This window comes from Silene latifolia, chromosome 10 (assembly GCF_048544455.1).
Source record: "Silene latifolia isolate original U9 population chromosome 10, ASM4854445v1, whole genome shotgun sequence".
In the NCBI taxonomy this organism is placed as follows: Eukaryota; Viridiplantae; Streptophyta; class Magnoliopsida; order Caryophyllales; family Caryophyllaceae; genus Silene; species Silene latifolia.
The window spans coordinates 38665904-38678770 of NC_133535.1; the positions used below are offsets into that span (position 1 = coordinate 38665904).

The 12867-nt window shown below is 34.4% G+C and overlaps 1 protein-coding gene across 1 annotated transcript; it reads right to left on the reverse strand.

Annotated features, from left to right (window-relative positions):
- Window positions 1–521: 521 nt before the first annotated feature.
- LOC141605530 (protein WHAT'S THIS FACTOR 1 homolog, chloroplastic) lies at window positions 522–2234 on the reverse strand. The gene has a single exon (XM_074424346.1). The coding sequence runs from the start codon at window positions 1815–1817 to the stop codon at window positions 636–638; it is 1182 nt and encodes a 393-aa protein (XP_074280447.1). The 5' UTR covers window positions 1818–2234; the 3' UTR covers window positions 522–635.
- Between the last annotated feature and the right edge of the window lie 10633 nt (window positions 2235–12867).

A 12867-nucleotide genomic window follows, 5' to 3' on the forward strand; every position in this document is an offset into this window, starting at 1 on the left:
AGCATAGCCCTGTCAAAGCTAACCCATAGGGAAAACGCTCGACTCCAAAATGCCAAATTTTAAAGTGAAAAAGTTTTTGGTTCAATTACTCACAACGAAAGCAGTCAGAGAAGAACCTGAGTTGCCTAGCCCATAACTAATAACTTGAGAACCCCATACCCAAAATCAGTGATTAAGGTTTATATTAATTGACCATTAACGTCAAATGGGAACAATAAATTGAGATGGAGCTAGTAATACATAAGCCACCCAAAACATGAAAGCCCTAGCAAAACAATAGTAGAGTATATAAGCAAGATCCACATTGGATGTTAAGTGATTTTTAAGACTTACACCGCATTCTTCGTAAGTCCACAGCAATATTGTTCACAAATCATCCACAATTATTAGACTCACAGCATATTTAATGTATAACTTATGATGATATCTTGTGATTATTGTCAATACACACAAAAATTTAAAAACAAAAAGATTACCAAACATACATCCTAAAGAGCAAAAGGGATCAACACCTTGAATAAATTATGCCCTTCTTCTGCGAAGATGTTCGTATTTTTTATTGTCAACCAAGACACCTCACAACAGAAATTGGCAAGTACATGATAGTATGGTACAACATTCAGAAAATGCATTATTCATGTCCTATTTAAATTGATCTCATGATGCAAACCAGGTTCTCTCCTGCCAGTAAGTGCTACAAATTTGTCGTTGAATCTCAATAAAGGCCCTTTTTCAATCAAATTTGAACCATCATAAGCTTCCTTAAGAAACACAGTACTCCTAACACCCTTGTTGGTGATATAAAAGATACCATGGTGCTTGATTAAGCAAAGTAATAACCTAGCCGGTAAGTACAACTCGGAATTGAACGCGTGCATTTGAACAGATGTCATCCTCTTTGAAATGGTCAAACTAAGAAGCTCATGGAGAACAGCGATAACCCTTTTCCTAGTCCTGGGATCAGCTGGATCAAACCTCCTTGCATTCAAGTAAGGTGAAGGAAAATCCGTTCTCTGCCACTTTCGAAGTTCCTCAAGGAAACTTGTATTCGGCCTAAATCCAGCAGGATAGCAAATGCGAAAAGCATGAGGACCCGAGTAATTCCCGTCCCTTGATATCATAACTTTTTTCCCTCTCTCTACATTTTTCAAGACCCCTTCTTGAGCTAGTTTCTCCTCGCGAGCAGTTACTGCCAATGAAGAATCCCAACTCTCCAAATGTAAATAATCTTTCCCATTCACATCTTTCACAGAAAAGAACTGAGGGTACTTGGGAATCAATGACTTCTTAAAATCTTTAGGCAAACCCAATTCAGCTTCGATAAGCTCAACATTATCCAATGGGAGCCTGCAGTCAACTGTTAACATCAACAACTTCCTGAGATTTTTAACTAGTATTGGCTCCATAAGCATCCTAGCTTCCTCTTCTTCGGCTACAACCCTTCGAGCTTTCTCCGTAAGACTAACAGAGATGGGACTACTGTTACCACCACCGACGCGAAAGATTGTAGGGTACTTCTCAATAACAGCCATACAGTTCCATTTTCGAATAAAACCCACCTCCTTTTCAAGGTCCCTAACAAGTATACATTGGTTTTTCTGGGATTGAATTATGTCTTTGAGCTCAAGTATAAGAGCTGGTTTCTTCTGCAGCTCCATAACTTTGTCAAGTTCATGTTCTCTAAAATACACTTTTTTCTTGGGTTTCTTCCCTCCGCTTGTTTTTTGCCTGAATTGAATGAACATACAGTATGTATTGCGAGATGGGTTTGGAGTCAGTATACCAAGACAACCCAAAAAGGGTCTTTTGAAGCGCATTTCGACAAGAATGTTCAGTGAGGCAATATGTCGAACACCTTGTATGCATTCACAATTTCAAAAGATGAACTCAAATTTCAGCTTTTATAAATTTGCAAGCCAACAATAATATTCAAACAATTAGGGAGAAGTGAGAGCCAAAATGGTAAGAGAAGAATACCAGAAAACTGAAAGGTGAAGCTTCAAATTTGTAAGCTTTATGAATAAGCTTGAAAGTTAAAATGGGCATAGATTTTGCAGGTCCAAAATGGAAAAGCAACAAATGGATGAGACCAAGATGATGATGTGAAGAGTAAGTTTTTGTTTCAGACTCTAGGGTTTCATATTGTTTTGCAGGTGAATTAAGTTTGAAACCAACTAAAATGCGGAAAAATGGGCAACTCGGCCAACTCCAATGGTGGAAGGAAAACGAGAATTTTTGGCATATCATGGTATCATATACTTCCTCCATTCAACTCCACACCACTTTACTTTTTCACGTTTGCCAACGCGTATTTTACGCGCTAAATATCGTTAGCTACGTAATTGCAAAAATTATAAAAGTTGGATATTTTTAATGTACTCGTAAAGACGAACCAAACAAGATCCCACATGAATATATTTTCACTTATGTATTGAGAGAAAAATGGTTGTCCTTTCTATTTTAAGATTGAATTTGATGAGTAATTTGATCATTCACACCCAATTTATTCCACTTGTCATTTAGTCATTGGCCCATTTCCCTTTCCTTGGTCTTTGTGTCAAAACCAAAGGAAAACAAATGACCGGAACAGAGGGCAGGGGCGAAGCTAGTAGGTAGCAAAAGGTAGCGGCCGCTACCCCAAGTTAAAAAAAAAATCAATAAATAAGTCGTGTTTTAGCTACCCCAAATGTGATTAAGGAAAGAATAATTATAATGAAGTGTATAAGTTAAACAACAAAGTAGATGTGCTTCAGTGGTAGTTTTTTATAAATAGTAGTTTCTGATGCAACACAACTAAGGTTCGAATCCCACTGTCCTCAAATCTATATATATAAAAGAGAGTTTTTTCGAGCGATCTTAGAGCGTCCACATCATCAAAAATCAATTTAGGAAAGTATAATTTTTGATGTAAAAAATAAAGTGGAAAATCTTTTAATTATTATAATATGTATATGTCCTAAATTATATTCAAGTGATATTTCCAATTTTTATATCAAACTTTTACATTTCATTTGGCAAAAAAATATCGTTAAAAAAATTATGAAAATAATATAATTAGCTTTGTGGTAAAAAAATGCTATCATTAGAGTATAGATTTCATATTATTTGCACATATTAAAGATTGTGTACTTCTTAATACGTAAAATTGTGTACTTTTTAGTATGCTTTGTCCCACATTGGAAAATAAGTAGGTGTGGTGAATATACTACATATAAATAGTAGAATTGTCCCACATCGAAAGATTAGTATAAGTTGATGTGATCCTATGATTATAAATAGGAGACATATTTGGAACTTATGTATCCACCCAAAATTTTTTGAGTCTCATAAATATTGTTTTAAAGAGCTCTTAAGATTTTCTATCATTATCTACGATATGATATAAAAAATAAAACTAAAAATTTTACTAATGGTTGTCTTCTGAATGCAGTAATAGAGCGTTAATGAGTTGTTATATGTACGATTAGAGATTTCTATCTAATGATCGAGATTAAGTGGTTTTACCTTCAAAGAAAAATAATATGTATACAATAGTGGTTTTTTAAAGAAGAGACATGTATTTCTTAGTATGTTATATCTTTCACATTGAAAAATAATGTAGGCATGATGAACATAATACGTCTAAATAATTAAATTATGTATCTCACATTGAAATAATAGCATACGGTAAGGTGATTCTATAAATATAAATAGGAGGTATCCTTGAAACTTAAGTATTAACCCAAAATTTTAAGGTAAAATAGAAGAACATTTCATTCAATCATCGTCTCATTACATTATAGCAATAAGGAGCAATACTAATTATTTAGAATTACACATACAATTGTTCATCATTAAACTGTTACAAAATATTACGAGTAATACAATATGTAGAAGTTGTGTAGAAGTGAGCTAGATAACCCGTCCACGAGACCACGAGTTAGTTAAATATGTAGAAGTTGTGTAATTGGTGTGTATTTCATTAATTAGCAATAACATACATATATAGGAGAGACAATACAATAACCTAAAGATACAAAAATTCTAGGGCAAGCAAAGTATACAAAATACAATAGGCTGACATCTGTTCGTCCCCTCCCACCCCATAAGTCCATTCTATAAATATAAAAGATATGTAATTTTTAGTATGTTATATGTCCCACATTGAAAAATAATGTAGGTGTGGTGAATATATTATGTATAAATATTGCCCCATATATATACATTTTCTATATTATATAAAAGTGATGTTTATAATTTTGATATCAAAACTTTATATTTTATTTGACAAATAAGTATCGTATGAAAATTATGTAATTAGATTGTGACAAAAAAAATGTTATCATTAAAGTGTAGATTGTATTGTATTGTATTGTATTGTATTTTCTCATTATTAAATCGGGTTGATGTCAAAGTAGGTGCATAAAAAATGGTGTACTTAGTATGTTATTTGTCCTACATTAAAAAGTAATGTAAGTGTGGTGAATATACTATGTATAAATATTAGAATTGACCCACATCGGAAGATTACCGTAAGACATGGTGATCTTATGATTATAAATAGAAGTCATAACCCAAAATCTTTTGATTCTCTTAAGTATTGTCAGAGAGAGCTCTTAAAAGAGTTTGTATTACTATCTCTACAATAATGATTCTAACCTAAGTTAATGTTTGGAAAATCTTTTAGTTATTATAATATATACTTTGTATTTCTTATTTTATATTCAAGTGATGTTTCTAATTTTTATATAAAAACTTTTACATTTCATTTGGCAAAATAATGTCGGTAAAAAAATTATGAAAATAATATTATTAGATTCATGGTAAGAAATGCTATCATTAGAGTATATATAGATTTCATATAATTTGCACATATTAAAGATGGTGTATTTCATAGTATGTTATATGTCTCACATTGAAAAATAATATAGTTGTGATAAATATACTACATATAAAAAATAGAATTTTCTCACATCGAAATATAGCATAAGGTGGGTGATTCCATGATTATAAATAGTAGGCATCCTTGGAACTTAGGCATCAACCCAAAATCTTTTGAGTCTCTTAAGTATTGTCTTAGAGATCTCTTAAAATATTATATTCTTATTTTCTAACTATAGATTTTATATGTCCCATATTGAAAAATAATGTAGGTGTGGTAAATATACTACTTTTAAATAATATAATTAGAATTGTGTTAAAAAAATTCTATCATTAGAGTATAGGTTCCTATCATTTGCACATATTTTAATTATGATAAAAAAAAATAGAAAATAAACGTCCATGATAGCATGTGTAATCTATCAAAGTTCAAGTTTACCATGAGAAATTTCCAATATTATAATGATATAGTTAATTAAATTTTCCTTTAAAAGAGAGTGATATCCGTACCAATAAAATAATAAATGAGGTATTATTTTTTAATTGTTATTTTATTGTCACGGCATCAAACATAACGTCCATTTATGTTAAATAATATGATTGATTTATCCTTGTTTTATGAATTGAAAGTGTTTGTAATAGTTTGTTTATGAGCTTAATGAGAATTTCTAACCTTTCACCAAAAAAAAAACGTCCATTTAACAGCCTTTACATTAGGGGGTACCATGGGCAAAAAAATGGAACCTCAAGGGTACCATAGGCAGATTCTTAAAAGTAGGGGTAACATGGAAAATCTGACAAAATTAAGGGGTACCACGGGAAATTTACATATCTCAATTATGTTAAAATTTTTTTGAAGAAAAACAACGTACAAATATTAATGGAGAGTACTTGATCATATTATTAAATTTAAATATTACTATTAGATATAATGAGTAGCAATTGTCTGTATTCGGTATTCGAGATCTGGTTGGATGTCGAACTAAGTGCAAAAAAGATGGTGTAATTCTGAATATGTTATTTGTCCCACATTGAAAAACAATGCAGGTTTGATGAATATATATTACGTATAAATAGTAGAATTGTCCCACATCAGAAAAAAAATCCAAGTTTTGTGAATATATTACTTATAAATAGCAGAATTGTCCCACATCGAAAGATTAGTATAAGGTGGGGTGATTATATGATTATAAATAAGAGTTAACCCACGTATATATTAATCTTTTTTTTTTTGAAAGAGATATTTTAATAAGATGTAAACAAGTCATAAGACATAGAATGTAAATATTAAACCCTTATAAAGTTTTTTTTTTTGCATTATAAATAAGTTAATTATCCCGTTGCAACGCACGGGCATTCAAACTAGTTTTTTGTTATTTTTGACTTTTTCAATGATCTCATTAAAGGTTTCTGTGATTGGAACGAGAATCTGCAACAAATCAATAAACTTCCTTATTAAATTATTTAATACACCTGATATAGTTTTGGTTATTTAATTAATTTATTGTTATTTTTTGCTAATTTTCAAATTGTCAACATTCATTATTTTAGGGTATTAAGAATTTATTTTTGCCCTAAAATGATTAAATTTTCTTTCAATGACGGTGTAAAGCCCGAACCAAAATAATGTCGAAAAATAAGAATAAAGATAAGTTGTTGATTCTATGAAATTGTTTATCCCATTACATTAAAAAAATGTTCAATTTATTGTTAGTTACAATGCAAAAATCAAAATTATTTTTACAAAATAATATAATGATAAGTTGAACTATACAACGAAACCTCCAAGCCTTTATATGTTGCATAGTAGGATGTAACATTTTTACGATTTTTAATTTTCAAATAGTATAACTTTAAGATATTCGCTACTCCAAATAAATATTCCTGGCTTCGCCCCTGACAGAGGGAGTATTAAAACAACAACCGGCTATCACATTGAATGTCACGTGTCATGTAAAAGATTATGTATTAAAATATTATTATTAAGGTTGCGTAAATTATCTACCTTATTAACCCCAAAATCTCCAACAAATTTAGACTGGTAAATGACCTTCCCTAATTAATGTTGACTAAATATATTTTGGGTTATGATAAATACAACCCACTAATTGCATTAATAGTTAACTTATGCATTAATTGCATTGATTTATGTGTTTTTGGGTTATGATAAATATAACCCACTAATTGCATTAATAGTTAACTTATGCATTAATTGCATTGATTTATGTGTAATTTTGGGTTGTATTTAAGCAACTAAAAGAGGAAATAAATAGTTAACTTATGCATTAATTACATTGATTTATGTGTAATTTACTCTCTAATTTCTAAATCAATACCAAATATAGAAGGGTATTAAATGTTTAAATACAAAACCAATGGGTTGTATTTATCATTTTCCATATATTTTTCCATAATTATCTCCACCAAATTTGGACCAAAATTGGAAAATTGATCTGCGAACAATTTTACGAGATTTTCAAATATTGGTATCTTGATATATTTACGTCATAAAGATTTGTTAAAAATATTCTTCTAATATTCCTGTATTATGGAGAAATTTTAGGAAGAAGTGAAAAACTTAGCATGATTATAGTTAAAAATGGAAATAAGAATGCAATTAAATTAATTGACATATTGATAAGTGATAACTTCATAGCAGCCATATAATTTATATTCCTTACCATAAAACGCAAAAATATTTGTTAACTTAAAAAAACTGTTCACCAATATTTTTGTATTCAAAAGATTTCCTAAGATAATTAGAAACTTACCCATTATGGGCATTCAAACTAACAAGGCAAGTTGAAATCAGTCGCCACAAAATTAGCGTGTAAAACGGGAAAAGATTTTTCAATAGTAATATCTAGCAGATTTTATGATATGTTTCAGTATTTATTACGGAGATTAAAAGAGAAGGAAAGCTTTTAGGTTTTCAACCTTTTGAGAGATAGAGAAAGCGAAATGGTGGTCAGTTGCATCATCTTTAGCCGTTTCATGTCCTCTATTTCACAGCATTTAAAGGGTGAGATTAGACATTACTAATATGAGTAAATTTTATGAGTAAATTGTTTTTTAGAACTATAATGCGACTGTATAATTTTGTAAGTTGTTTGGGTTTTTTTGTTCCTCCAAATTTTTAACAAGGGTTTTTCATAGGATAAGATACCCAAAAGGGAAAGAATTAATGATGTTTTTATGAGAAATTGCAATATCCTATAACTTTACAAGAAAAACATCGTTAATTCTTTCCTTTTTGAGTTTCTTATCCTATGCCTAGTGGGCATAGGATAGAAAAACCCTTTTAACAATTACCAATTCAAATTTTCTCACGTATTTCAGATAGTACTCCTTAATCATGGTCATAGCCCATAGTTGAAGGGATGAAACATCCATGGGTCAGACGGCGCAGAAAATCGTTGCCCCTGTGAGGTATGAACTTGCCATTTTATAAAATTGTACAATATTACTAAGCTAAGAATCTTATTCGTATAATTATTACAATATCTTAACTACGAGGGAGTAAGAATTATTTGTTACAAACCCAGAAGGGTAATACTTCACTAAGAGTAAATCGTAGGTACAACATTAGCGGCGAGTAGAGGTAAAACCTTTGCTTTGTTTTTTTGGTACAAAAAAACTTTGTATGTATACTATGATGTTAACGAGGATAAACATTACTATCGAGTTAGTTGTGTTTTAAGATTATTTTAGTTTGCATTCTTCAGTATATTCGTTCTTCTTTTTTCTGCATTAAGATTTAAGATATGTTTGATGTGTTGGATACAGAATTATACGTTCACAGAAGAAGTTTGTGATGACTATGAGCTCGGAGTCGTCTATTGGTGTAGAACAACCATTCAACTCTCGAATTCATTTTTTTTCTTCCTTTGGTAATCTATTTGTTTTTGCTATTTTAAAACACTTTTTATATATTACGGAGTATTTAATAGTTGCTTATAATTTGATTGAGGAGGGATTTGAGGGCGATTTCTATTATTAATCTTTTGTACGATTTTTTGTTTGTCTTTGATTAAAATACACCTCATAAATAATAAAAAGGCAAACAATTAATTGAGATAAATGGAGTATTAATTATGTGATTTTAAAGTTAAGATGACAATTTGTGATACGTGCCTAATGTATAGTCTTTTTGGCCTATTTCAGCACGTATTTCTATACATTTCTATACTGTTTTTATAGTATTTCGCCCCGAATTGGCTACTTTGGTGTATTTGGTCCTTTTTGTAGGAATGATCGCGGAAGTAGCGGAACCATACTCCTTTTCGTCCTTTTTGCATGCATTTAGAGGAGACGGGATTGTCCCAGAGTAAGACATTGCACTTGGAAGTGTCGTTGCACGCATTACGAGGCACTTGGGTGAAGACGTGAGCTGAACTGAAGATACAAGTGCTCGATCGAGTTGTTTGCTGGTCGATCGAGTGGTTTCTAGCCTCCCTGATGCTCGATCGAGCTACCCTTCAGTCGATCGAGTGAGCTGCATTGACCAAGTCCTCGATCGAGTACCCATTTGGTCGATCGAGGGACTTCTGCTGGGATGATGGTCGATCGAGTGGTTTAACCCACTCGATCGAGAGGCTTCCGACACTATGGGCTTTAATTAGTCCATGTTTTACTTTTCCGCATAAACTCTTAAGTTGTTTGGCTATATAACCTATGTTTTACTAGGTTATTAGGGATCTTTTTTATCTATCCTTTTACTATCCTTCACAGTAGAACATTGTTACGTTGCTTAAACCTTCGACTGCTACTCTTGTTTCCGGATTTTCTTCATTGGATTTCGTGTCTTTACGCCGGAATTTGCTTGGATTGTAATTCCTTCTTTCTCCTTATTAATAAGAATTACTTGTTGCTTTAATTTCTCGTATTTGTTATCTTTTCTCCTTGCCCTAATTTCCGTTATTGCGTTTTATTATTATTTCATTATGCCTTCTCATTGAAATTTATGTCTTTGTTAGTTTAACAATCGACATGAGTAGCTAAACTCCCTTTATGTTGGGATTAGGGAATCTGCGGTAGAATAATGACGACGTAGTGAATGAATTGGACGAATTGATTAAGAGACTCTGTCACTATAGCAATTTAACTGTAATTCCCGACCTAGTTGAGTGCACGCTTCTATGTCACCCATTAAACTGGCTACAATTAATCCTGGATCGAAAGATTGGACTAAATAGGCCTGCTATAAATAGTAGACTACCCTAATGAGGACGAAAGTTAAGTTAGTGGTGTTTTAGGGTGGGAAGTGGACCGAAAGGACCTTCTAATATCCGTCTCGCATTAGTTCGTCTGAGTCATTTACTGCTAAGTTGTTGAACTACCGTAGTGAACCGAATTCCCGACATGTCCCTCTCTTCTTGATAGTTAAATCGTGTTTTACCGCTTATTTACTCCTAGTTTAGAATCAAATTTAATCAACCCCCCATTTGTTACCATAGGATTAGAAATAGACAGCTTAGTTGCGTTACCTCCCTGTGGATTCGATACTCGACTGCCTCTACTACATTTTAGTTGAGACCGTTAGGTTTTATTTTTGACAGGTACGCGACAGACGTGTCAAATTTTGGCGCCGTTGCCGGGGAGACAATTGTTCAATTTACTAGCTGTTTTATTTTTAATTCTTCTTTTAGTTTAAGGAACATCGTTCCTTAGACTATTCTTATATCTTGTCTCGTAGTTTCTTCTTATGCGCGCAGTCGCAAGGTGGTCCACTACTACCTTTTGATCCCGAGATTGAGAGATCTCTCGCACGTAAAAAGAAGACTATTTCAAGAACAAGCAGAGGAAGAGCCTAGTTCTCGTGGTAGCTTTTACGAGAACGAGCTTTTCATCCACCGTCTTCTCCGCTTCCAATTCATCGCTTGAATCTATCACTTTCCCGCATTTTCCCGAAATGGTTGAGGAAGCAACCATTGCTAGTCACTCCGAGCCCACGGCCGACAATCTCTATAAAGGGTTCGAATTACGGAGATGCTAGGAAGTTCGAGCCAAAGCCTCGCATACATCAATATGGTCGAGAAAAATCGGTTCGGGAGCCGCAATCAAGATGCAGCTCAAAGATATGGAGACCTTCATTGATTATCGCTGCTCCATACCTCCTCCGGGGCGTGACAGTGATCGATAAAAGAAACCATGTTCATCTTCTCACTCCGCGATGCTTTGCAAGGGAGTGGTACAGGATTTAGACCGAGCCGCTCACGGCATAACAGATTGGAATTCGCTAGCATTGGCGTTTTATAAGAAGTACTTCTCTGCTTCGAGAACCATCGCCATTAGAGCTCAGATAACAAGTTTCAAACAAGGGCCTGACGAGAACTTCCACGAGGCATGGCTTCGTTTTAAGAAACTAGTGCGGACCATACCACATCATGGTTTCGAAAAATGGAGTTTGTGCAACCATTTTTACAATGGTTTATATGATGATCGAGGGCTATCTTAGATGCAGAGCCAATGGTCGATTTGTCGACAACTTGGGGCGACCAAGGGATGGAAAATCATAGATGATTTAGCCACTCATAGGGCTGAATATGGGAATTCAAGGGGAAACCAAAGGAGAGCCGCTGAATCCTCTTCAGTAGCCGCATTAGAAGCCCTTACCGCGAGGTTTGACAAGTATGAATTAGGGGGAGCTCTCAAGGGAGGGATGTACCAGGTTAATGCTATGACAGACGGTCCTTTCGTCTGTACAAGGTGTGGGGTAAATGGACATGTCTCTGATTATTGTCCTAGTCCTTATGAGCAATGTGCTGCCTTCCAACATTACAGGCAAAACAACACTCATTACAAGCCGAATATCCACCCCAATTTGAGGTGGAGTAACCAGAACGTACTCAACCCCACCGCCCCTCCAAATCAGCCGCAATGACCTATATTCCTCCACACCGAAAAACAAGGCTATCGAAGCCTCCGTCTTTCAACCCTCCTAACCAAGGTGCTTCGTCATCTAGTGGGGTGAGTGAGATAGGTGAGTTAAAGTCCATGATGCAGTCCATTGCAAAGCAATTACAACAGAAGGACACGGCATTCAAGGCACTTGAGACTCAAGTTGCCCAACTGGCTGAAAATCAATCTTCAAGGAAGCCCGGTCATTTACCGACTCAAAATGACAAGAACCCAAATGAGACGGTACATCTGATAGAGTTGAGAAGCGGTCTTTCTTATGAGGGACCGGAAGTACAGAAATCGGACCCGAGGAAGTCAAGCGGCGATGATGAACAGTGTTCTGTTAAGAGAAAAGGACTCACGACAAATGAGTTACTCGATCGACTGAAGTCTGATGCTCGATCGAGTGGAAATGGTGAAGAATCTGGTCGATCGAGTAGAGTTCCTGCTCGATCGAGTGAAGTAGAAGATGAGGTTGGTCGATCGAGTGGTAAGTTTGCTCGATCGATCGACGCTGGTGAAGAAATCGCTGATCGAGCGAGCACATTGCTCGATCGAGTGATATTGCTGACGGGAAGCTTATTCGAGAGCCTGCTAGTGCTCGTTTAAGCGAGGAATTACCAGAAAGGCCTCGTTCGAGAGGTAAGAAGCGTCCAAAGGATACCGAACTTGCTCCGGAAGACACTTTGGAAGCGAGAAACAAGGGGCTCGAAATACCAATTACGGTTCCCTTCCCGAGGCGGCTGCAAAATACCAAAGTTAATCAACAGTTTGGCAAATTTGTTGAACTTTTGAAGAGTTTGGAAGTTTCCGTGCCGTTCACTCGAATTGTGACAAGGTACCCTCTTATTTAAAATTTATGAAAGAAATTTTAGCACGTAAGAGGACTATTAATGATAATGAGACCGTAGCTTTGACGGAGGTGGGGTCACCCTATATCAAAATAAGCTACCTCCTAAGCAATCGGACCGGGTAGTTTTTCGATCCCTTGTCACATCGGTATGCAATTGATTGATAATGCGCTATGCGATTTAGGCGCTAGCGTAAGTGTTTTACCCTTGTCTCTAGCTAAGAGACTTGGTGTGACAAAGCCGAGTTGCACCAACA